The sequence below is a fragment of the Anopheles coluzzii genome, chromosome X (genome assembly GCF_943734685.1).
Source record: "Anopheles coluzzii chromosome X, AcolN3, whole genome shotgun sequence".
Classification (NCBI taxonomy): domain Eukaryota; kingdom Metazoa; phylum Arthropoda; class Insecta; order Diptera; family Culicidae; genus Anopheles; species Anopheles coluzzii.
In genome coordinates this window covers 13053879-13081347 of record NC_064669.1, presented here as the reverse complement: position 1 = coordinate 13081347, position 27469 = coordinate 13053879, and the positions used below count along the sequence as shown (strand labels likewise).

General features: G+C 46.2%; 1 protein-coding gene across 11 annotated transcripts in view; it reads right to left on the bottom strand.

Annotated features, from left to right (window-relative positions):
* The window catches only part of LOC120958624 (neuroglian), a 46483-nt gene that overhangs the window by 17053 nt on the left and 1961 nt on the right, over positions 1–27469 (bottom strand). For all 11 annotated transcript variants that reach the window (XM_040381603.2, XM_040381620.2, XM_040381553.2 and 8 more), the window contains exons 2-4: positions 23758–24176; positions 12447–12754; positions 12225–12351 (exon numbers count right to left, since the gene is read on the bottom strand). In XM_040381603.2, the coding sequence (XP_040237537.1) occupies positions 12225–12351; positions 12447–12549 (230 nt within the window). In that variant the 5' untranslated portion in view covers positions 12550–12754; positions 23758–24176. The remainder of the gene's footprint in view (positions 1–12224; positions 12352–12446; positions 12755–23757; positions 24177–27469) is intronic.

The following is a 27469-nucleotide window of genomic DNA, read 5'->3' as shown; positions in this document are numbered from 1 at the left end:
CACTTTTTAGGGTTCTTGAACATATTTTTAAGTTACCGCTAGGTTTTCCCTTTTCAAGAATATAAATTAAGCCTTACATAAGACGACTTCATGCAGGCGATTAACGGCGCGCCCGGGAGCTTCTCGTCGAAATCAATACTTCGTTCCGCAGCTACCTCTTAAACTCGCTGCTGCCCCTTTTCCACCACCGTTTGGTGCGGGGCCCTAAAGCGAAGCCTAACTAATGAACGCTTTTCCCTCTTCTCTTCGCGCACCTTTCTTTCAACCAGCTCCGGGGGCATTTCTTACGCCCTGCTGATCACCACCAGCACCATTCCTCCCTCTCCTCCTAATCGGGGGCATCTGGGGGTACCATAAATTTATGCGAACGCCGCCGGACCATTCATTTTTATGAGACCCTCCCAGCAATACAACACAGAAACGGGGAATGAAGTGCGAGAAAGCGAAAACCTCCAACTAAGCGGGAAGAGAGCTAAAGAGAGAGAGAAAAAGGGAGAGATAAAGAGGAGACAGGGTAAGGTGGCCGGTTCCGGTTGTGAACGTTAATAAAATGACCCTTTCTTCCTCGCGGTCGAGGTCTTTCGTTAACCGGGGCCCGGGGCTTAAGTGAGTGAATTAATTTTGAAAAGGGAGTCCACAAACACACCACTCTACTGCCTAAGCCCGTGGTTACAAGAAGAAAAGTGAGGTTTATAGTTTTCCGCTCCGAAGGAGGGTCGATTCGCACACGATAAAGCCAAAATGGCAACACTCGCTGCCCGTTGCTCCACGCGCTCTTCCCCGAAACAGTGCCCTCCGGGCGACATTGACGACACTACAGGCCGGGGCGGGCGGGGTTGTGGGAGGAAGGTTGCCATTTGGGCAAGTCCCAGAGATACCTCATGTGTTGTGTGTGAGTTCGGGAGAGACGAAAACATCGATTAAAATCCCATCAAACAATCATCGAAACGTGAGGAACCGTCTGGGCGCATCGATTTGTCAGGATAAACACGCTCTTGCCGGGCAGGCAGACCCGGGGAAAGCGACAATGGATATGTGTTCTCGTTTTGCACCGAGGAGTGTGTTACTCCTCCGCCATATGGTTGTCTCCTTGTCCGGAGAGACAAGGATATGCTCCCAACACCGGATGTGTCGGGCTGTCGGGCGACCGGTGCCGTTCTGGTGCACAAGCAGCACCGCGCAGCGCTTTGTGAGGTGCATTTAAATAAATATAAATTCTCACAACCATATGTGCTTTTCCCTTCCCCAGGACCGATTTGGACGCCGCCAGGATATGTGCGCGCTTCACTGGAGCGGAACCGTGTGCAGTTTTAACGGGAAGGAAGTATGCTGCAGTCTAACAGAGCACACACACACACACGCACACCAAACATTCGGTTATCCTGTCAAAAACAAAATCCTGGCTTTCCGCCCGGGAGGGAGATGATGCGCGCTATGCACCCCAACAACTTGAAATTCTTTGCACAACAGTTTTAGCCACACACGCTGAAGTCGTTGTCGTAGAATTTCTCGAAAGGATTTTGTCTACAGGATTATTGGCACCAGACCAGTTCGGTAGGATCATTTCTCCGTTAGATACCAAATCCTGGCTATTGGAGCGCTGTAAAGATGATTTCGGAAACGGGAATAATAATTTCTGTAGAGCTCTAGACAACTTCTCCAATAGATTTTGTGCCTCATACGCTGCAGACGTCAAGAACGAACAGGCAATCTAGTCATCGGCAGTCTATTTATCCTCTCCAGATATTCACCTTCATGCTAATCATTGTTCAAAATGTCGTCCAAAACCTCCAGGAAAACATCTCGAGCTCGAGGAAAACATCCAGAGTTTGACATTCTTCAAATTTACCAAAATTTGGAGGTGAAAACCTCAAACCAGAATTTGACGGTTCCATTAGTTGTGCACACATATCCGATTTGAGATGCACAACGCACATTTACCAGCCCTACCCACGCTCCGTTTAAAAGCCTGTGTCTTGATGGGAAAAATGAAACCTCCGCACACAGCTCGCCTCTGTCTCTCTTAACCTTTTTTTTTTGCCAACACTGCTACCATCATTTCGCTCCGCTTGCTGGTGGCCGACCGTGGTTTTGGGTTACAAATTCCCCTTTCCCGCGTTCCGTTTGCATGCAAGTTGCTGCACACACACCGCTGTGTTTGGCTGCTGTTCTCCTTTGGCCGAACTTTTGTGCGTTGCATTATTCGCGCGTGCAGGCAAGGGTAGAAAACGGGAAAAGGACCGCCACCGCACTGCCCTGTAACGGATACAGCGTATGTCGTAACCCCGGTGGGACACACGGCAGCGAGCTAAAGCGTTTGTCCGTAGCGGCGCCATGGCAAGAGGTCAAAACCGTGCCGTCACGCGGGCCAAATCACACCGGACCCACCCGGCCTGGCGGTGTACATTACACCCGGTAAGTGGTCTCTAAAATATATCCTCCCGACCGACGACCCGGGTGGTGTGTGTGTGTGTGTGTGTTTGGAGTGAGTCGGAGATTTCGGAGGCGACAATTATTAACGACTGCCCAATTATCCTTCCCGGGTCTGCTTTGCCGGTCCCGTTTGCTGACCCTTTTCCATTAAGGGATGTGTGTGTGTGTGTGTTGGGAATGTTTTTATGGGTTTCTGGGTTGTCAGGGTGCGGGTAGAATTAGAGTACAGTCAGGCGCACACACAACACAACAAGAGCCTGATGGACGTAGAGCAGATGGTTTTCCAACTGACGCGACTCTCGGCAGAAGAAAATCCTCAGCAGGGAGCTGTCGTCACGCGACCGAACATCAGGGTCCTTGATCCTTACGGTACACAGGACACACACACACCCGGCTCAAGGTACCTCCGCCGTACGTGTGTATAAGGGAAGCAACCCGCTCACATACACACACACACACAGACAGCTGTTTGTTTCCATCCTAATCCAATCGGGAATTGTTTCCGTTCCGGTCAATTTAGGGATGCAACAATCTCATTTCATTTGCAGGCGCGCAACACTGTCGGTGTGCAGCACGGCAAAGTTTGCAGGGAATTAATTGCTTCCCAAATGGCGTACGAGTTTTGCGCGACCACGCGCAAACCCATTAGGAGAAAGCGAGCAAGCCATTGAAGTGCTCCCGCCACTGAAGGACGCGAGGGAAAGAAGGATGGAGTTGTGTTTGGGTTTGGAATTAGAATTAACCGCACCGCGCAAAAGGGACTCATTTGCGCTCCCCTGCAACTGTCCCGCATATCATCATCACGGTGGTGTTGGTTTGTTGCGGGCGCGTGCCGCAAGTATTAATGTCCGTCATATTTTCCCATCAATATCCGTGTCTCCCGGCCCTCATTATTGGACGTTTTTCCTCGCCTATCCGGTGTGTATTAATGGGTAAATATAGACACACACACACACACATAGCACACCCGGGAGCTGTTAACATTAACGGATTGTTTATTGGAAAACGTTTGCCCAGCGTACGCTTTGGACATGTGCCTGGCCCTATTGGCTTGGGACCAAGAAAGCGGCCGTGATTACAATAGCGCTCTTTATAAACAGCATTCCACAGCACACCAGCCGTGTCCTAATATTAGACGATCTCAATCAATGCTCTTCTGGATTGTACGACGGCCGGTGATGCAATTTGGCCACTGTCGAACCTCAATTGGTACTGGAAATTCCATGGGGCAACGCAAGAGGCAAGCGAGTTCAAAGGTGTCCCCCATTGTTTTGATTCCAGCTTTCAATCAGCGGTCAGGTCGGTAAAAATAAAAGACAAAAAAAAAAATAGACTCAATCAAGTCCGCTGCTGGTTTGATGAGTTCAGAAGTCCAGCCAGAAGCGGCGCAAAGCTCAATTAACAAGCTGTAAACAAGGTATGCGGTTACGTGCTGTCGGTAGAACACACGAGGCTGGCGCAATAAATCAGGTAGTATTGCAAAAAAAAAAAAACGAACAGAGTCATGAATCCGTGCAGTTGATAAAAAAAGCAAATAAATAAATATTGACAAGTGTTGTAAAACTTTACAGCAGGAAGATTGCGAGATGAATGAGAGAAAACCATAAAACAAGGATAATATGCAAGATGCAACCATTTCAAGCACATAAAAGCAAGTAAAAAAGAGACACAAGACAAAACGAGAATTTAAGAGCAGGAGCAAAAACGACCCAGGCTATAAAGGCAGATAATACAGGGTTGCTCAAGCCAACTCAACATCGTAACACTATTTTTCGACCAAGTTAAACGATTGTCAACATCGCATATACAATTCGAATAAGTAAACTCTTTTCGATTTGGTAAGACTAAGTTTAGAACGCGTAAAATCCCAATACGAATCTGGAAAATACAAAAAATCGAGTTGGAATTTTACTGCTCTAAAACCTAGTGTAATCAAATTGAAAAGAGTTTACGGATTCAAATTGTATGTACGATGTTGACAATCGTTTAACGTGTTCGAAAAATAGTGTTACGATGTTGAGCTGGCTTGAGCAACCCTGTAAGAGCGCGTGTGTGCTCTGCTCTTGCAACGTCCAATAAAAGCCAAAAACAAAACACATGGAACTCGTCCCGATCGTGCCTAAAAGAACGTGATCACCACCCTCTCTGCTCCTGTTCTTCTTCTTTACCCTTCTCCTCGCCTTTTCCCCCTTGCCTGCCTCGTCTTGCTCATTTCTCCCACCCGTTTAACCTAGTTTTGCCATCGATTTTCACCCTACCCGCGTGTCGTGCGTGAGTGGAGCAAAGACCCTGTAGTGTGTGTGTGTGGAGATGTACGCGTCGGCTGTTATGTTTTTTTTTTCTTCACCCTCTTAATTCCTCTAAAACCACTTTCCCCTGCGGTCGTCGTGTGGCGCGCGCTCTTTAAATAGGGTTCGCGCCCCGCTCCCCCTCGTACCGCGGTTGCCACAAAGTAGCTCAAACCGACACCCCGCGCGGCTGAAGAGAAAAACGGTTCCGTGTAACCTGATACTGCGTGCGCCGCTTAAGGACGAGCAGGCCGGGGCGGGGCGGGGCTGTGTCGAGAAAGACGAGTCGGACACAAACATAACCTCCTTTTTTCTTTGCTTCCCCGGCCGTTCGGGTTTCACAAGTTTGGGTGTGTGTGTGTGCAAGAACGCGCCTTCAGTTTGTTTTTCTGCTCTTGCCCATTTTCTTCACTCTCGCTCACTTAGGAGCTGTGTCAGGCGGAGCGGAGCTGCAGCAGCGAAGACAAACGCAAAGCCGCGCATGCAAAGCGGGAGACATTATTGCGTCGGCCGCCCGGGGGGTTGGTCGGTCACAGGGCGGGGAAGGGGAGGGAGTAGAGGTGCCATAAAGCAGGGATCGGCACGGACACACGGTTGGTAGGGGCAATGGTTTTGTAATTGATACATTAACCTTCTCCTCCGTTTGACGCGCCCATTAGCCGGGCGAGACCGGCTAGCAGCAGCCGTCGCCGTTGTAAAAAGCCCATCTTGTCACCGGCGACGTTGGCAATTGCATTGTTTGCAGATGGCAAGGAGCGCTGCAGCAACTCCGTGTTGTTTGCAGAGTGTCACCAGGCGCATTTACAGACGATTATCGAACATTACTCAAACATTCTAGTTGTCGCTGCAGTTTCATGTTGCTAAAACATGGTAGAAGTACCACGAAAGCGTCGACGAGTTCTTTCGATGTCAGATGAATGATGCAAGCCCGTAATTCCTCGATATGGAAAAACCCCTAGCGAAAAATGAATCGAAATCAATGTTTTAGTAGTTATGAAGTAAAATATTTTTTAAAAGTTTATGCCTTGGAAAAGAAGTACTCATTTAAATCAAACTATATCCATAAATTAAACACCATTCAAACCTTGTTTTAGGTACCAACAGGACAAAAAAGAGATACTTCAATGCAATTAAATTAAAATAGAACATTACAGGGTTTTCCAAGCCATATTCGAATGTGTACATCGTTATTTACCGCCTTATACGATGATTTGCAGCAGCTGCCATACAATGTATTCGCAATTACAATGAAGTTTCAGCTCTCACACATGATTTTCAACACATCGAAAAGAACTGTCAACTGTGCGTCTCGATTAATTTCCCGCAAAGAATTCCAAAGCAACAAGCACATTTCAATGAGCAATCGAGTCAAATTTCTCGACGAGTAAAATACAGGGGTTTTTCAAATCAGTTTCGAATGTAAACATTGTTATTCACCGCATCCGAGATGTTTTTCATCAGCTGTCAAAAATGAAGTATTTGATTCAAAATGAAATTTCATTTTCAACACATTATTTTCAACACATACACGGTTTTCCAAGTCAATTTCGAATGCAAGCGTTGTTATTCACCGCGTGCGAAATGTTGTTCCACATCAAGCTGATATTTCATTTCCATCATAATGTTGTTTTTTTTTTTATTTCTCCAGCATGATTTTCAACACATTTCAAGGTGGATTGAGTTTGACAGTTTTTTGTCATATGTTGAAAATGATCAGCCGTACCGGCGAACTCGTTCGACGAGAAACATTCGTCGCTCATGAGTGGACAGGGTTGTACCACTAGGTTGGGCAGTACAAAATCTATATGATTTTCTAATTTTTGATCTAGCGGGCTATGAAATGAGTGAAAATGAGCGTCGCGGTGAACGTTCCCAGGAACGAGCGAGTTCGCCGGTACGGCTGGATGTGTTAAAACTGAAATTTCATTTTGACCATATTTTGACCATTTTTGAGACCATATGTTGGCTATATGGCTGTTGAAAAACAACTAGGATGCGGTGAAGAACAATGTTTATATTCGAAACTGACTTGGAAAACCCTGCAGCAAGGAACTGGTAAACTCAATCCAGCTTGAGTCGTGTTGAAAATCTTGCTGAAGATATTAAACATCATGATGATGGAAATGAAATATCCGAGTGATGTGAAATAACTTCTTGCACGCGGCGAAAAACAATGCGTACATCCGAAAGTAACTTGGAAACCGCTGTAAGATTTAGCTGCAACAAGATGACTGTTTTTATCAGTTCAACAGTAAGTCTTAATTAATATTCCAAGAAGGATACAAAAAAATGGGATACGATTTATCTAAAGAAAGGAAGGCAAATTTCACCCCAAACCGTTTCCCATTTTGTCCCGCATGGAAAATTAGCAACATGTGAATCATCATCGACTTTTATTTTATATTTATATGATTACTTAGAACTCCTTATATTATATAGAATTTTACTCAATAATGCGAAAAATTCATAAGCATAATAAGAGGGCTTCCACTTTATGCTGAATATGTTGTAATATTACCAACCAAAAAAATGCCACAAACATTCCCTTACGTTCCATAAATTCAAACCCATAAGCAAAACAACACATGTGAAAACAAAACACCATACTGCTGACAAAGGACTAGAATGCGAACCACCAGAGGTTTCGTTCACAAAAAAAAAAAGAACGAACCACACACAAAAGCACAAACCACCGCGTCGTCGTCCGTCAGGCTAGCGCTCTATGCGGTTTTCCCGGTTGCCTGGTCGTGATAAAAAAACGGAGTTCCATGTCTCGGGCATGTCCTCGACAAGAGTGAGCAAAATATCGTTTCAAATTCATCTATCAACATAGACATACACACACACATATATATATATAGAAGCACGTCGAAAAACCAGTCTGCCAGTATGTGCGGGTTTATGGTCTGCGAGACCGAGAGCCTCCTTTGCTGGCAAAAATCGATCGATAATATTCACCATACCTCACACACACACACACGCCGATGCCCCCCTTTCTGGTACCACGCGGCGTCACAGCTCACTATATCTATCTCGCTTGTTGGTTGTGTGTTTTGTGTATTGCCGCATTTTCCTGCCATCAGAACATAGAAACAAACACACACACACACACACTTAGGTGGGTTAGATGGCGCGGTGTTGTAATGCCGCATATTTTCCACCCATCGCACCTTCCCCCCCCCCCCCCCCCCCCTAAAAAATGCGCCCGAGAGATGTATGTACACGCCATCAGCGCGCAAAAGAGAAGCTGTGAGTGTGTGTGTGTGTGTGTGTGCAAGTGAAAGAAAGAGTGCGAAATAGCAGCAACGTGGCAGGACCTGCGCACACCAATATACACGCAACACATGCCATCCCTTTAAGAAGGGGGGATGGGGGGGGGGGGATGAAATCTTGCCGCCCCTTTCGGTACCAACCCCCGTAGTGTCTATGATGGGATTTCCACTTCGAGAAGCCCCAGACATACGCCACTTCGGAATATCCTTTTTGAAATTGCTTTAGTTACCGTTCTCTCTCTCTCGCTCTCGCTCTCTATCTCTCCTTGCCTTCAAAGCGCATAGCCGGGCGAGCACAGGATGGACAAAGCGACAAAGAGATCCTGAATTTCCTGCCCATGTCCTTGGGGCTCGCTGCGAAAAGCGAATGAGAAGGAGGAGGCCAAGTTTACGGCCGCTCCACAACAATGTTGCTCGAATTGGGTGTCCACGACGACGAAGACGACGACGACCGACAGAGGACCAAGCACATTTCAAGGCAAACGGGGAACATTTTCTTTGGCTTTCTCCCCAAAAAATGCTCTGGTATTCTTGGTCGTCGCCAAAATAGTCTAGCCCACTCCCCCCCCCCCCCCCTCCAACTTGATTGCCTGGTTTTCTTGATGGTGATGGTGGCAGAGAGCCACAGCAAAAGGAAGAGGAAAGGCAGAAACCCTGCAAAGGATAATATTTACCGAAACAGCAGGTAATATGATTGGGCCAAGGAAATGGGTAAAGTTGTCAAGCGCTCGGCCCCAGCTTGACCAGCGCGCGCTGTGACACAATCGAGAGAAAGAAGACGAGACATACGTGTCTTATTTACAGTGTATTTTCTGCAGGTTTTCGCTCAACCAAACATCGTTTTTATGTTTTGGTTCGCTACAATATAACGCAGTAATATTACGCTCAGCAAAAAATGGAACGAGCACATCCTTACCAAAAGGTACCCCCCCCCCCCCCCCGCCCGATTGGAGAGAAGCAGGTTTGATCTATAATCGAACCGGGCAAACACAAACATCTACAAGAAACCCGCAAGAACCCACACACGGTAGCAAACCGAACGGTGGCAAATCCTTGATCGCAGAAGGTTACAATGTCTCATAAAGTTCTTTTCCATCCCAACCTTCGCCTTTTGTTTCCAGATCTCGCCCACGATATCCCTAAAGCGATGGCCCGGCTGTAAAAAGCTCCCGTCCTTCTACCCTTTTTGAAGGTTACTTACTGTTGCGGAGGGGGAGCAACGCACCAGAAAGGACATTCCGTACAAGCAGCTAGGTACAACCCCACAGGAAAGGAAGAGGACGAAGAATTAATGTTGCTTTTATAGCCTGGTTTCTTGTATCGTTTTTTTTTGCATCAAGAAACACACGAAACAAAATGGATCGATATTCGCATGTTGCGTGTCGTCGACGTCGTCCGTACCTGAGAAAGAGAGAGTTTCGTTCTGGGGGACGCATGGCATGATGCTCCATTTTGCCGAACGGAGTTTTGAGATTCGATTATTTCTCTAGTGCAAACATAATCGCTGGCGAAAAAAAAAAGGAGAGTCGAAAGCCGGAAGTAATGTCTTGATAAGTTTACCCCGGGAAAGAAAACCCAGATTAAAAATGTATACGCGCCAGGATACTTCAGTAAGGGAGGCAAACGGTATGGTGGTTACAGAGATGGAGTCATACCCGCAGTAAGTGTCCATTTTTTATTGGCAAAACGTGATTATTTGATGATTTTGTTTTATGGCTGTGTGGGTGCGCGTTGCGTTGGGAGAAAAACAGGTTCAAAATAAACGCACCACTAGGGAAGGTTCTCGCCTAGTAACATCCGTAAGCGCACTGATGGGAGATCCACTTAGAGATCGTGTCGTGGGTTCGATTCTCTTGGAATTCAGCGGTGTACTTTTCCCAAGGCGCACAAAAACGTTATCTGATGATATTGTATAAGCTTTTTCAACTGGTTCGTTCTATTTGTGTTGCTGATGTTGTGCTCCCTTAACTGCACGTGCCCTTTACCTATAGAGCTGCAGGCGCTCTATTACTCATAAAAACGTCTCCCCCAGTAAAGCAGAGCACGTATTAACAGGAAAGCAAAGGCGCAATTATTCCAAGAAACGAGACTGTGGCTGTGACTGACTTCTCCGAAAAGTCGTTTGTTGAAATCAATATATAATGATTGTTCTTCGCAAAAAGGAAGGCAGGCAAAAGGTTAGGTAGATAACGATTAACACATTTGCAAAAATCTGTGTCATAAACAACAAACTATCGCGCATCATCCATCTCCTTTCATTTTCAAACGTACCCAACATTAACAACCGTTCGTCCGTAAATAAATCTCAGATTCTTGATTACTCCAAATAGATAGAGAAGTAAAAAAAGGACAACAAAAAAAACTCCTTTACTAGGAAAGATCAGTTCAAATTGCTCCAACAAGCACTGTACTGTGTGTTGCAGCTACTGTGACTCCAACCGAGGGGGTGGTTAAACTTATCTCTCAGTCATCGCGCGTATACGAGACAACATGCCCCACTGAGCTTAGAGAATGCAGTTTTCTTTGTCTGGCAAAGGAGGGGGGAGGGCCTGTAGCCGAAGCTGAAAAACTCATCGCACACGGCGTTGTTGCACTCCAGTGCAATGAGCGATTTATTTTAAATTATTATCGCACCAGTTATGTGACATCATTGGGGGTTGGATTAAAACAAAAATAACACACTCGATTGCCTCCTCCACTGGGCCCGGCTTTTGTGTGGATGACATTCCTTTTTTGAGTGACGTTTTTTTTCTCTACTCAACACACATACACATTATGCCCATAACAAAAAAAAAAGCAATATATAAAAAAAAGAAACAGACTAATCAATAAATTTTATCGTCCCGTTTCCCGATGGGAAGAGAAAGAGGGACTTACGACGCGATCGAACCCGGTGGAAAAGCCATTTCATCATCAATTTCCACCACCGACATACTATTTAACAACCATTATAACAGACGGTTTCCTGCTTTGCAACCAGCAGGAAAGCAGGGAATCGATCGGGATCGAATCGAATGCAATTTTGGTGTTTTTTTTGTTTGTTTGCTAACAGTAAATGGGAAAAACTAAGGATCCAAATTGAACACAGTCGGCAGCCAAATGGGGAAGTGGGGGGCGCCGGAGTGGTTTGCTTTTCTACTGTGGCTGCTTTTACAGGAAATGACGAATCAAAACCTTGCACCTTTGGGGAAGAGAGAGAGAGAGAGCGCAGGGAAGCGCGACAGGCAGACAGACAGACAATCAAATAACGCAGACAGGCGAATTTGATCGATCGAATTTTCCCTTGCCATCCCTGGAGGCAACGACAGAAGAAAGGGCAACCATCCCCACGCAGGGAATAACACACACACACACACACACAGACACACGTCGGGCATAAGTTCAGTGCCAAAAATAAAAACACAGGAATTGATTTCCTTGCCAAAAAAAAAACTGTGCACAAACACACGCACACAAAGCATCAAGTTATTTTTAAAATAATCGTATTTTTATGGTTATAACAACAGTCGAAGAAGAGTTTTCTCCTGGGCAGGGAAAAACACATCAAAACTTCTCTGGCTGGACAAACAAACAACTGTACACGCAAGAAACTTCGCTCAGTATATGTGTGTGTGTGTGTGTGTGTGTTTTTTTTTCGAGTTCAGACTTTTTTTAACTCTGACGTGTGCTAACTTCAGCTCCAAAAACACTTCTAACCTCCAAATTACTCTTGAAAACAAAAATGAGCCGATGAACGAAAGGAACATTCATTCCCTTAACGCCTTAACCTCCTCCACCCCATCTTCACAAAATCAGATTTGCTCGTGGTTCAATCAGAATGAAATTGAATTAAATCTCCGAAAGGATTGCGGACACGTGTCCTACATACACCCTGTCTCTCTCCTGACCTCCCCTTTGCCGCTGGGATGGTGTAGAATTAACGGGCTTCCTCTTCTGCTACCGCCTGGGGATTATCATAGCACCGAACAACAATCAGCGGAGGAGCACGACGGCGACGCCCCTACTACATTATTGCCGTATGGTGGATTGTTGTATGCTGGGGGGTTTGTGTTCCAGTGAACTAAAAGTGAACTGTTCAAGCGCCCCCTGGTGAGGGACGACACCCGCCATCATAACGAGGGAAGGGGATTCGCGCGCGCCCCCACCTCCCAAACCCGGTGCGTGATTAAAAAACACGAATCGATTGCTTGGCTGTTCCGGTTGTTGAGTTGTTTCAGGTCGCACTACTTACTTCGGTGTCGGTTCACCTTCCGCCTCGCACTCGATCAGGAAGGGTTTGTCGCTTTCGCCCTGCTGCGCCACCTGGAACAGCATCTCGTCCGGGGGCGGCTGCTTGATGATGCGCGGTGGCGAGTGTACTGCAATTGGGGTGGAGTGGGGGAAAAAGGGTGAGCCATTAGTGTACCGGCTGAGCAGTGTTTGGTGGACGTTGCCACCTTCATGGTGGACTTACTTAAACTGTGCACTGTCAGGACGTTGAGCATCAGCACGACGGCGGCCGCCAGAAGCAGCTGGGTCGCCGGGGCGGACCCACTACTACTGTGTGTCGTTCGCATGTTGGGGTGCTCTCGAGGGGAGAGCGGAGAGGATGAGGAGCTGCTGTCCTCACCGGGAGGACGATCGGATCACCAGAATCACCACACACTCTCTGCGTGTCGTCTGTTGTGTCGGGAAGAACCCTAGCGGGAAGATCACTTCGGATCTTCAGCGGACTCTTCTTTCGCTTCCTCTCTAGCGCAATCGAATCCGTATCGATTGGCTCTGTGAAGTAAATAAAAAAAAAGTAAAAGGAGAACAAGCGATTAAAAGATTTCGTCATCGAGCTCTGTCAGAATCAAATGCAGAGGAGATAGAGAGATGTAAGTCGCGTCTTGAAGTTGTCGGTCGTGTTTCGGCTTTTCTATTTCGTCAGTTCTTTCTCCGGTGCTTGACATACATATTTGAAGTCTGTCCTCCTTGGTTTCATGCCTTCAACAACAACGCTTGTGTGCGCGCGCGTCTCGTGAGAGGCCAACGCCCATTCCAGCCGCAGACTGCTCTGCACACACACACACACACACACTCTAATGTGCAGTGTTGTGTGTGCAGTAGCCATGTCATCGAGCGAGAGATCACTCGAGCGTGAAGCTGCCCCCCAGCTCCGTGAGTGTCTCACGAAACTCCCCTCCTATATATCTCGATGTTGTTCACCGGGTACGATGTCGGGGACTGGTTGAAGTTGCCCGGAAAGGAAGTTCGAGACATCTCGCTAAAAGATCACGTCATCTATGACGCGCAGCACACACCCAAGAGCGAGCGAGCGCGCGCGCGCGCTCTCAACGGGTGGTGTGTGGTGTTGTAAAACGAAGGTGAATTTAACACCTTTTAACACCGATCGACACTTTACGACCCTCACCACATACACACACACACACATGCAGTGGGGCTCTGGATGGCATTGGAGGGAGAGTTGTGTTTTCGGATAAAAGCATTAACCCCAAAGGTTGATGTATCTGACGGAGTTTGGCAAGAACGAAACATTAACATTTTAGTGTCCCTCAGGTATCTTCGTTTTCGGCATTGTCCGCCGAACGTTCCAGAAATTAGGCTCTGCGATCAGCAAAGTTTTGAGACCGGCATTAAATAGGAACATTTTAATGACCTTTTCGCTGAAGACTTGCAGTTTTTTTTTATTGCGCCTGGGGGAGTTGTACAACATAATGATCGAAAATTATAAAACTGTTGTACGATATATCTCGAACATGTATTTAGTGTTCATTCTGGTAAACACATTTGGAGATGAATTATATCACCACTGACCAATTGAACCTGTGGCAGCGTGTGCATTATACACCCACCTAATTCAAGCGGTCCATTAGTACAGCTGGACACAGATGACGTGCTAGTTTAGGGGTAATTAAGATCGGGACCACACTCTGACCCCCACCACCAGGCCATCGTCGGAATCCCTTAAACGCAATAACAACAGCCAAACCCAACTGTCATCATCAATCTTTCAACGCCCACCGCTGGTGAAAGAGAGCGGGGCCAGGCGATACCTCCAACTAAACTAATACCCTTGCAGCCCGTGGCTATATTGTCGAGAGCAAAAGGGGACACAACAATAAAAGCACTAATCAAGCATTCGTCAGTAAATCAAATTGTAAAGCTAAATCCCTTACTCTACTTCTTTCTCGTTGAGACGCAGCCGAGAAGTTGATGGGGTAGGTTTTGCTGGGCTCCAATTCCAACAGTGCTGGATTGTATATCCACAGCCAATGTGAATAATTCGATAACGGGAACAAAACACACGCTAGAGTCTTTTATTTTCGTTCGAACTGGACTGGCTGTGGTTTGGAGTTCTTGCAGCCTGTACACGCTCACTGTTCGTGTTCGAGCCTATGTATGTGACCTTCGGGATGGATGGGCGTCACGGATGACATCATTTTGGTATCTCTCCAACCCGAGGGTTACACACACACACACACACACTTTGCGTTTATTTATTTCGAAAAAATAAACAATCACACTCCTTTAGTTGCTGGACAGAGGAAGTACACAGCAGCAACGAGAGCTGATCGGGAAGGTTGGAGTGTGTGTCTCTCCAGATGGTGTGCAGATATATTTACGACCGGATACGCATCCAAGAACCAGACATTGGCTATCTTTTTCAGGAGTTTTGAACATTTACAGAAAGTGAAGACATATCGCTGTAATCCTAGCGCATGAACAGGAAACGATGTCTGGATTGTGCGTACATGTCTGCCGATGACGTGATGACGTGCAATCATAGTCTGAGGAACTGTCCCAAGGTTCTGATTTTGCACTTCAATCGACTTACCATGTGAAACAGAGCGCCCATTATGCTGCACTTCCACAGTTACGGAACCGCAGAGAGTGATAGAAACCGGCAGTGGGGCAGACAATTCAGTCTTTCAAAAGACAAAGTTAATCTGCGTCTGCGGTTTCGGAGCCAACATACCAACCCTGCTCACATTCCCGCACTCCACTGGAGCTCCACACCAAACGGGGGTGCGGTTCCCAAGTTTCCGGACAGTTTTGCGGTTGCCCACCAAGAGAGATATCTCGAGAATAGCGCGCGTCTTCTCCAGGGGACAGCATGTGATAGAGTTCTTTTATTGTTGGAATTGACCCGTCGTCACAGCGCTTCCTGTTCGTAAAAAGTGATCGTATCCGGTGTCTGACTTCGAAGACTAAAGATTGAATGTGACTGCGGGAGGTCTCCGACACGAAAACAACAGTTGTCAATTCTGGGAATTTCCTCTGGTGCTCTCCAACCTAGACACTTCAATTTGTCGGTTCGTTGCCAGTTCGCTCCATTACCAACTGACACAGAACGGTGACAGATTGGGAGGTTACAGCTGTTGAGTGTAGTCGCATATTGCAGTGCACACCCCCAATGTTACCAATATCTTCAGAGCTTTGTGACGTAGCTTCAGCGCAGCTAAGAATGAAACAAAATCTACCGGGAACCCAACACACGCAATCATTCCCTTGCAAATCTGTGATTCATTATGCATCACAAGGCAAAGATGAGGGATCGGATGACTTCATGAGGACGACTTCTCCCCCCTCAGGGGAGTAGAGAGAGAGAGAGAGTATGTGCCATTTTGCTGGGGAAAAGGATGCACATCAGGAGATGTTCTCGTTCTTCTCGTCCACTCTTGATTGCAAAGAGCAGCACATAATGACGTCATCGGTGCGAGTACAACAAAATCCCTGACGTCGATTCCTGTTCCTCCGGGCTCTATTTCGGCCCGGAGCGAGTAGGTAGGAGGGAATTGAATATTCGATTTTGCGCTGTTATAATGATAGGGCAATGGGATAAAACTGCTCTTCGGGGAGTTCCACGGGCAAAGCTTCGGCGTAATAGCAGTTTAGTTCGGTTCTCAAAGGTTGATTTCTTCGTCTGTGCCCCACATTTCCACCTTGCTGGTGTTTATTGATTTACGGAAAACGCTGACGTGTCCACACGGGATTAGCTATGCGAATCCGAATCCCGTTGCTGTACAACACACCGGTATAGAAGTGACGCCCAAGGTGTAATGACTCAATTTCCGGCCAGTTAAGCGCCCAGAAGACACACTCTGCCCAAATGCTACCCCCCCCCCCCCCCCCTCACCGTAAGCAACCCGTCGTAATGCAGCGGAACGGAAAACTCAACGAAACCTCTATACTGCTGCAGGGGCAAAAGGGGGAGGGCTATGAATAATAATTAGCATAATTCTATTTCAGTCCGATCGGTACAGACACCGGGGCGCGACCGCATGACGTATAACACGAAATAAAATAAAGACACAAAGAGAAAGAGAGAGAGAGAGAGAGAGAGAGAGAGAGAGAGAGAGAGAGAGAGAGAGAGAGAAAGAAAAAAAAACGCAGCACAGCAGGAAAAATTGGAACGATTTCGTCATGCCCACCCAGACGTTCTGCTGCCTAATGGACGACTGTACTCGCTTCCGCTTTTATTTCAAATGTACTTCCTTCCTTTTCGAAATTTGCTGACTCATATCAGCTGAAGAAATCCTTGAACGAGATGTACTTTTTTTGTTGTTGTTGCTGCTTGACATCGCATATGGTCCGGAAAAAAGGGACACGTGTGCATTCCGTGTCATCTTATGGCACACCATCGGGGTAAGTCTTGGAACATGCCACGCCCAACAGATGTAAAGATTTTGACACCTTTTTAAAAGAACTTCTCATTTCTGAAGGGAAGTTCTGCCCGATAGATCCCTCGCCGAAACCCCGACAATCTGAAGTGAACTTCAGCGGATGATCCTTCGCAAGACCATTCAAAGTCAGCCAAACATGTCAAACTTCAGGAACGGTTGCATAAAAGATAGTCTCGCTGGTCAAACGGTACGCAGAGACTGAACAGCCTGGGATGTGTGGTATGCGCGTGAAAAAAAAACGCAACCAACGCTAATAAGATATGTCAGGTCGTTCAACTTAACCCTGCCAATGCGTCAAAAAAAAAAAGTGTCCGCAGCAAATAATATGGAGCGACATGGACCTGGTCGTAACAGGATTTAATAAGAAGCTCGCCCACCCTACTGCGACCCTTTCGCCACGGTGGGTCGTCCTATTTGCTTTTCTTTCTTTGGCTTTCCGAGCAGTGCACACGGACCACGGGTAAGTGGGGCACTGCTGGGGGGTCGTCTTCGCACACAGCCACGCAGAGTACACGAACCCACGCCACGAACGGATAACACACCGGAAGTAATTAAAACCAGCGTCGGAAGCGACCGGATGTCAGAGAGAGCGAGAGAGAGCGAGAGAGAGAGAGAGTTGGCAGGCAAAAGTGGGAAACAAAGGAGGGTAACCCGGACGGCTACTAAGGAGACCACCAACTCTCGCACTGTCTAGACGGTGGCGAGCGATGACACCCGCGCCCATTTGGTTGGGGAAGTGTGGGAGCGCATTTTAGCACAATCCGATTTTAATTAGGATGAAAATTTCATTTGGAATTCCAGAAATGCCTTCCCTGGCTTGCTGAGTGACTTGCTGTAGCGTGTCTGTCTGCTACTATCGGCACCTCATTAGATGTGTTCATTTTGTTGGGATCAACGGCAACTCCCTCTCGCTGGGGTTTCTTTTCCTCCAAAGTCCAGGACCCAAGCATATCCAAAATTCCTGAACCTTCGACATCTTCAGCCTATAAAGAGCTCCATTTGTCTTGTAGACAATATCTCTAGTAATAGAACTTTGGCTAGAGCACACACATCACTCATTTGCAGCGAGACCCAACAACATGTCCTCCAAGGTTGCTGGCGTCAGTGCTCTGCAGCGTAAAAACAGATCATGAGGAGCAAATTTTAATACTGCCAGGTTCGTCATCGCCGAGATTATCTCACCCGCAGTCCGGGTGTGAATGGATGACCAGTAGATGAGAATATCCAAACACACAGACAGTCATTTCGGTGTATCGTCGGATGATATCACACACCCGCAGCAGCAGCCGTACACAGATGGAAGAAGCACATCCAATGCACAGGGGTTACTACCACTTCCTTTGCAGGTTTGTAGCTTGAAATAGACACTGATCGGTATATGTGTGTGTGTGTGTGTGTGTGTGTGTTTGCATATGTATTTGAAGAGTTGGAGGAGGAGAAATTATCTCACCAATGTGAGTAAACCCTTTTTTTTGCCCGAGCAAGAGATAAATGTCCTCGAGGGGAAAACACACGGCCCGACCACCACCGACGACGACGACGAGGTTTTTCTTGGCAGCTGATGTCGTCACCTCCCCCCCCCCTCCCAGGCTTCCTGAGAGGTCAAGTTTTCTTTGCTCGTCAACACCAACAACAAGGGAGAGGGGGGGGGGGGGGGGAAACCTATTTGTTGGATGCCAATGCTGCTCTTGTGGACGGGGGAGCCATCCGACATCGATCATGAGAGAAGGTGGTGAATTTGTATCTAGTGCATTTTTGACTTTGCCATCTTGGCGGATGGTGCAAGCAGGAATTAATGGATCCAATGTGCTTTTTGATTAAATGCTTCATCACGAACGGATATGGAGGAGTTGCGATGTGTAGAAACTGGAACCACTTATAGATTTCGAAAACCTGGAACGGACCTAAACTGCACCCCAGGCAATGGATGCAGATGCTCTCTATCGAATTCAAGATTTATCTCCTTTTAGAAAGGTTTTCTTTCCAAACTTTCATTAAATGTTCTATCTCTCTCTCTTTCTCTCTCTCTCTGCCTTCCCTAGCAAACATTTTACGCTAATAAAACCACATAGAGAAAAATAATGCGGCGTGATGAAAAATCGAAGTGTTCAAGCGTGTGAGGTATGCCTCCGAGGACTGCCTATAAATAGATGCTGCCTGTTTGCCGTCCCCCATCCTCGTGTCTCTTTCCGTTCTTTTCATCCAAACAAACGAGAAAAAAAACGGTTCCCAATGATCAAGATCATCTCTTCTAAACCTCCACCGTCCAAAATCCTCCTCTCCACCGGCATCCGTAGGCAAACAGTGTAGTAGAGTCGAATTCGTGCGGCTGTCGCAACAACATAGGACGACGCGCGCTCGCGATCAACAAACGAAAACAAACAACAGGCAGAGGAATTTATTTTCATCGATTCGTAAAAAGCAGAGGAGGGAGAGGGGGCTATTACAGGAACACCGGCAAGGCCAAATTAGTTCAACATCTTTTTTTTTTTGCGTAATGTGTAGAACACATCTCTACGCGCCCAACCATCAGATACAACACATCTCGTTTTCGATTTGACCTCAATTTCGATCGCGATGGAAAAGTGATGTCATCTGCACCACCTTTACACACTCGCTCCTGCACAAAGCAATGCGGATAGTGGTTGGCGAACGTAACTTCTAGCGAAAGTGAATTGCAAGTGAATTTCTGCAGCAAGCAACACACATTTGCTGCACCAGAGAGAGTAGGTTACTGGAGAGGAGCTTGGATGTTCCATTACTTGGTGGGAAAGGGGTTTTAAAAATAGCACCACTACACACTGATTTACTCCCAGCAAAGTGGATTGGTGCGTGGGTGTGAGTCAACCAGCAGCCACTGCTGGCGGCTACTGCACCCGGCGCTGCAGGCAAGCAGCAGCAGCAAACTGGGCACGAACTTGAACTAGAAACCGATCGCGCTTCCCACTAAATAGGATGCACACGGGCGGCGGATGAACCAACACACAACACACACAGGATCTTTGTCACCCGGTTGCGTCTATTTATGTTTGTCCCGGTTGTCCGAGTGTGCAAACGGCAGCTCGCCCTACCCCCCAGAGGTGGAAGAGAAAGGTCGTACAAAATAAAACCATGAATGAAGAACCATCCCTGCACACTCGTTGAGGCGCGATGCGATGTGGGGCCAACAATGCTGATGCTATTTATGACCGAAAAACACTTTCTCGCATCACCAAGGTCTTCTTCCCCGCGCACGATAAGTGTGGCGCGTTTGGGTGCACGCAAGAGAACCTTTCTTGAAAGGGATTATCTTTTGCAATAACAAGCAATCAAATCTTCGGATGCTGGTTAAAAGAGGATCGCAGGATAGCATAGCAGACAAAGTGCCACACTTCAGAGAAAAACTCATTATTCCGTCATTGCCACTTGAGCTGACCTAAATCGAGCAAACAGACAAGTACACAGTGCAAACTGTTGCTCTTTCTCTCCTTTTTCTGGATGCAAGAGCAAAAAAAAAAAAAAACAACTGATAATTCTTATCTTCACGTAACCCCCCACACTCGACTTCCGGAGAGAGATAGTATAATAATAAATAAGGTGCTAGGCGAATAGTGCGCAGACAATTACTTACGAGCGACAGTGACGAACCACGGTTCATGGGTGCAGTGACCTTTCGACTTGCATTGTGGCTAGCAGTAGTAGAGCCTGAGCCTTTGTTAGTGAGAAAGTGCAACACCAAAAGAAGATTCTTTTATTGCAGCATTCAAGGACTAAACGACGGAAAGAACCTATCGCGAATTCGTCACTCCATGTCGTAGAAATACAGTACTGCTCTCTACTTCTTTGTACCGTGTAGTGATGGGCATAGTTGGCCAAAATCCGCAGTCGACTCCTATCCGACTTTGACAATTTCGGAAAGCGGTAGGTCTGCCCAGCATTATCTGAAGCCTTTTGGAATCGTGAGAAGATGTTCGGAAACGCCCAGAGTCGCCCGAGGTCATTTGGAGTCGTCCGAAGTCACCCGGAGACGCCCATAATCGTCCAGAGTCGTCCAAAGTCGTCCAGAGTCGTCAGGAGTCATCCGGAGTCGTCCGAAGTCTTTCGTGGTCATACGGAGTCGTCCAGAGTCGTCCAGCGTCGTCCAGAGACGTTCGGAGTCCTCCAGAGTCTTCCAGAGTCGTCCAGAATCGGAGTCATCCGGAGTCGTCCGGAGTCGTCTGGAGTCGTCTGGAATCATCCAGAGTTATGCAGCGTCGTCCAGAGACTCCAGAGTCGTCCGGAGACTCCAGAGCCGTCCGGAGTCATCCAGAGTCGTCCGAAGTCGCACAGAGTCGTCCGGAGTCATCCGGAGTCTTCCAGAGTCGTCCAGCGTCGTCCAGATTCGTCCGGAGTCATCCGGAGACGCTTATAATCGTCCAGAGTCGTCCAGAGTCGTCCAGATTCGGAGTAGTCCGAAATCGTCCGAAGTCGTCCAGAATCACCTGAAGTCGTCCAGAGACGTCCAGAGTTCTCCAGAGTCGTCCAGAGTTCTCCAGAGTCGTCCAGAGTCGTCCGAAATCATCCAGAATTGGAGTCATTCAAAATTGGAGTCGTCCAGAGTCGTCCAGCATCGTCCGGAGACGTCCAGAGTCTACCTTCGAAACAGAAGTCTGTATTCGAAGTGCACGTACAAAGTAAAATACAAAAAAAAACGAAATGAACTCCCTGATCACGAGCACATTATACCGGACGGAGCTTCTGGTTCCCATGTTCCCGGAGTCAGAATCGGACTAACAGTAGTCGGAGCCAGATCGGAGCCGTGCGTGCGCTCCAGAGTGCACACATCACTAGTACCGTCCTCTACTTAAACTCAGACGAAGAAGATGATCCCTATCGCAGCAGTCGATCAGGCCCGCGTTTTTTGTTCAACGCGTATCAAAAAACCGTACTGGAAGTGGACCGCATTAAACAAAAAAAAAACACACACACACAACAAAACATCCTGTAAGAGGGGTCAACTGGGTACAATCTCGTTAATCGTACGGAGGAAATTAAATTGCAAATGCAAGATTAATTGATCTACAATTATTGCAAGAAAAAATGTCGCCCCCAGACAAACACACAAACAACACACATGAACATTGTAAAATCGTGACAACGCAAGACGATCATGACGTAATTTCGAATGGGAACGCACTGACAGAGCGAGCGAGCGCGCGGCTTAAATATTAATGCAACAATGTTTAACCGTGGGCGTGAGAGTGTGTGTGTGATTGTGTGATTGTGTGTGTGTCTGGTAGGACACGCATCGCGGGATGACTAATTGCATTGCTGACTGTGCGTCGCGCGCTTCACCCTATAAACGCACACACAACCATTGCTTGGGGGTGCAGCTAAGAACAAACGGCTTAGTTAAAAGGTTGTAAGCTGATGGGCGCCTTTGCTTTCGAACAAGAATGTACAAATGGAACAGAAACCACACACACACACGCGTAAGAAGCTCGCCCAGCCTCGGGGGGAGTCTACATCGACGACTGACGACTGGGGCATCATGACGAGTCACACAAGAAGCACCAGCAAAAGCTCTCCCCCTACAGGCATACAGGTTATAGGATGGCAAAGGGGTGGAAGCGTGTTCGCCCCGCTTTTATGGGTTTATTGTGGGTTTACCTTTTCTTGCGGCGTTCCTTTCCACATTCCCTTTTCGTTCTCCCTTTTCGTTAACGGCATTTAAAAAAAAAAGAAAAGAAAAATGTGACAACTTTCTTGCTGCGGACAACTTCTTTGCCCCCAGCCACCGCACTGCACCGTATATGCAGTTTTATGGTAGGCATGTGTGTGTGTGTGTGCGTACGTGCTTGCACTCGATTGGAGTCCGTTATGCATTATGTGTTTATTTTTCCTTCGAGGGTTTCTCACCGTTTCTCACCGGAAGCAGGTGCAGTTAGGAGTAAAGAGAAAAAGAACAAAAAAAACATTCCACTTAATTGACAACAGAAAAGGTATCGGAAGTGGGAGTGTTTGTGTGCGTTTGCGTGTGTATGTATATTTAAAACTATTTCTAAATTTTGACAAACACCCGGGTTTCTCCTTTCATGTCAATAACTGAAGCTGAGAGGAGTTTTATCCCACATAAGGTTTTTAAACTTTTCAAACAAATGAAATTATGTTACGTGTCCCACACCCGCTTGGGATTAGGAACGGTACGAAACATTGCGCGACCAAAAAAAAAAACATAAAACATCAAAGCAAGAGCATGTTACTTTCCGAAGCCCTTCGCGCGGTGTTCCAGTCCGTTTTAAATACAAAAGGGCAACTTGTGGGGTCAAATGCGCAGAAACAGAGACAGAGTTAGAGACAGAGAGGGAGGTAGTAAATGATGGAACGAATTGTTAAAACCACACATCATAAACACACACGCACACACAGCACAGCGCAGACCGTGTGTCAATCATTCATCGATAAACTTGTGCCCTAAGCAAAGAAGGCGCAAGAGACCGCCCCACAAAGCACACTATTCGAAGGCATTGCAATGGTCACACATTATGCTATCGTGTGTGATGATGTTTATGTTTCGGAAAATTCGTTCTCCTTCCATTGGAAGACATAATACAATTGTTTAAATTGCTTTGCAAGAGGCTCAAGTCGCTTGGTTGTCGCGAGCATGTCGTTATTTTTCCGTCAGTTTGTTTAATAGTTACATAGTTACAGTGGAACACCGTTTATCCGGGCTTCTCGCGGCTTGACCTTGCCCGGGATATGCGAATAACAGGGATAATGAGTCAAATGATATATTTTATCAGTAATTCCTGATTATTTTTGGAAAATTCTCCTATTTTTTGATAAAAATAACCCATTTCTTATCAACGTCATGTTTTTTGTAATAAGAATATTTCAAATCTGCTTTGAATTATCGTGTCTTTTGTTATGACAATGTGCTCTTTTAACCGATTTTTCAAATATCCTCCTCATAACGCAATGTCACCTTTGTATTGTAACTGTCATTTCTCAACAGCACGGATAAACGGACAGCCGGATAAAAGGTACCCGGATAGACGGCGCACCACTGTCTGCCAATTTTAGATAAGAGTTACATTATTCTACATAACACAGAAGTAATATATAAAAACAACTTACCAGCATTAGATGTCCACCGCGGATTTAACCCTTTCGCGTCACTCAGCACTCTCTTTGCTGTGATGTTTAATCGTTTTGATAGAAGTCAGTTGGCGTTGCGTTTTTTAGCACAGTTGATTGGTGAGTTTGATGATGGGTGTTGTTTTTCTTTTTTTTTTTTTTGCTATAATTTTAACTTCAATTAAAACACAATACACACGCAAGCGCGCACGGGCGCTCACAATGCTTCCTTTTGCTAACGGTTAGCGAGTTTCCAGGCACCACAAAAATCCACCCGGACGACTACACACTCCTTTCCAACCAGACACTTCTTCCACTGCTGCTACTGCCTGTTGGGCTGCTGCGGCTGGTTGGTTTTTGGCTTTTACCTCCAGTGCTACACGGGGCAAAGTCGCTCACTTCACCCACACCACACACCGCTACACATTTATGATTCACCAATTTCCGAGCAATTCGTCACACGCCGGGAGAAAAGGAAGGAAAAACAGAACAACAATAGAACATTAGCGTGGAAACCGTGGGGATGCATGGTGGGGAGATTGTTTTAGAAATGCAGAACCATGCACACATGAGCGGCGCGAGAAGGCTTCGCACACTTTTCCCTGCTGCTTCTTCTTGTGGCGTGCAACGTTGGCTTTATATAGTTTGGGTTAGAAGTAACTCTACTTCATATGCGACAGTTTACGTTCGAAGTAATTTAAAATAAAAGCAACCTTTTTTTCACACAATTTGTTTGTCCCCTCGGGGACTTGAGGAACCCTTTGCAGAAAAAAACATGACGTCACCACTGGAGGGTTCCTCGCTTACGCCACAAATTCAAGTAAGGAAGATGGCAAAACGGTTTCTCACCAAAAAAAAAAAGGTGATGAGGAGTTGTACAAAGAACAAAACTGCACCAACACAGCCACATGCAAACGCTCCGGAGAAGGGTGTAGGACGCGTAGAAAAACACACCTGAGCATACGCGCGCACACACACACAGCCAGCCATAAACGCACCGCCCCATTCACGTGAGCAAGAAGACGGGAAAGAAACGCACGCGTCGTCGTCGGTGATCTCGCGATCGCGGGGACGACGCCTTAAAATGATACAGACAGCTCACCGCTCGTAGCTCACTGCTCACCCGGAGAAGGCACCGGTGGCGGCGGGCTCACTCACTCGGCTCAAGGGCTCGATCGTTTCCATGGCGCCAGTGTTCGTCAACCATCGTCAAGGGGCAAAAAAGTCAAATGATCGTTTTGAAAATAGGAGAAAAAAAACTAACTAAGCAATGAAACCAATGGGTGAACTGTCTGCTTTTTCCATCCATAGCACGTGGAAGCTATAAAGAGGAATTGAATTCAGAAATTGTCAGTCGCTTCCAGAAAAAGCAATTTTCAGTGATCTAATTAAACCAAATGCTTTGAGAAAAGAGCGGTGGTTTGATATTGCAAATATGCTCTCTATATGTTGTAATCCGATTTTTCACTTGACGTGTTGTGAATCGATTGTGATAAAAAATATAATTTGAAGCGGCAACGACCACATCTATTACCGTTCCGTGAATAATTAAATAACGACAAAAAAAAAAACGTTTGAAATCGCGAAATTTCAACAATTCTCTTTTTTTTAAATTGTATGTGTCGTGCAATATGGCATCGTGCAATCTTTCTCCATCACCAATTTCGATAGTGTTAGGAAAACAAAATAATCAGTAGGCGATTGCGCGCAATGAGATTTCCGAGACAATGAACTAGGTTTTTATCACAATAAACCAGAATATTTGATTTTTTTTTTGCATCCCTACAAATAACCTAAGATTGTGTGACTGATCGAAACTCACGCTTGTAAGTACCGAACGGTCAAAATCATGATGAATTGTGTTAGAGGCGTTGTCGCCGAATTTTGACGCTAACTCACCTAATTTTTGTCTCTAAGGTTATCAACATTTTTCACACCGTGTCACAATATTCGCATTTACAGCATACATTTGTGCCTCTAAGGTATAAATTTTTGACTGCTATGTAATTGATCAAATATTTAATTATGCTTCAAGTATTACAATTAATATGCCAATTTTGCTAATTTCAATGAAGTGAACAAAGTGAAATGAACATGCATTTTCTGGCATCGGTAGTCGAATGAAACAGAATGCTTCGAATCGAACCTCAAAATTTTATATTATTATATGTTTACAAAATGGAATCAATGAAAGTGTTATCGATGTTAAGCAGTTTTTTCACATGCATTGAAATGTAAAAAAAAGAAAGAAAAAATAATAATAATAATAATAAACTTCAATTTTCCACGTTCCACTTTTGATCTTCCGTTCGAGTACCGCGATCAGGCAGAATGTCTTGAGAATTTATTGAATCTCATTACTTTTTACACAAAAAAAAAACCGATACGGTTGTTGTTGTGTTTTTATAATGAAAAATTACAAATTGTCATAAATTTGCTAAAATAACATAAGTTTATCACGATCAAAACGAGAGTAAAAAATGGTTGACTCGTAGACAAAAATAGGAGCGTTAGAGTCCAAAATTAATGCACACTGTCTAAAATGAGTGCCTTGTAAGCCAATATTTAGCATTTTACGACCGTATTAATCACGAGAGTGCCGCAGCAGGTTGGCGACCGCTGGATATGGAGCAAAGGTTGATCGAAAGCGTGAGATCACGTACGCATGCATACACACACACAAACCACAAGATCGTGTCTACCTTTTCTACACACGTGTGTGTGAGTGTGTGTGAAGAGAACCATTGTTTGCTCGAACGCCACATCAAAATTCGAATTTCGAAAATTAGAATGAAAAATAAAACGGTGCCGCTTGGAGCAGAACAGGTTGAAAATGTTTATCACAAGCTTTTCCTGTTTTCACCAGCCCAAAGGACAGGAAAGGTGTGTGCGTGTGTGTGTGAGTGGGTGCGGAGGTGCAAACGGTTGATGATGATGGAATTATTGTTTAAGGGTGCGGCGCGCCCAAACATGCGAACGCATCATCACCACACTACCACCAGCGAACGGGCGCGTCGGGCGCAGTCTTGTGTACAGACACACTCACACACACACATAGACACACGGGTAACACACAAATGAGGTAGCAGCAGCAGCAGCAGCAGCAGCAGCAGCAGGGTTGGACGGAACTGCCGGTTTGTGTTAGCTCACGCACACCCCGACAAAGACGTTGGAGTTGGAGCCTACACAGTACACCCCCGTGTCCACCGCACCGTTTGGAAATACATCCACGCTGGGGCGAGGAGTTGTTAGGCGGGGGACGGACGGTAATGAGAAGCGAAGCAGGTGAGTGAAGGAGCAGTGAGCTGAGCGGGAGAGAGGTTAGCCCATTTTCCCCCCAGTTAATTATTTTAGCAACGTCACACGCGATGCCACCACAGCGATATTCTCCCCTTTCCCTTTTTACCCCATGGCCATGGACCCCCTTTTCAGGCTAGCTTTCTTTTCGGTTGGAAAATTTGAAACCAAACAACACACGAAAAAAAAAAATGCATCCCACTACAATTCGTCTCTTGCGCGCTCACCCCTGCTTCACGCGCTTCTCACGCAAACTCACCCCTCTCTCGCTATCGTTCGACCAAGCAAAAAAAAAAACCAGCGTGTGGCTAAAGAATGACGACGCTCACGCACGGGAAAATACTTCGAAAAAAAGGCAAAACATTTTCTAATCGGAATCCATTTGGAAAGGCAAAACAAAGCCAATTTAGCAACA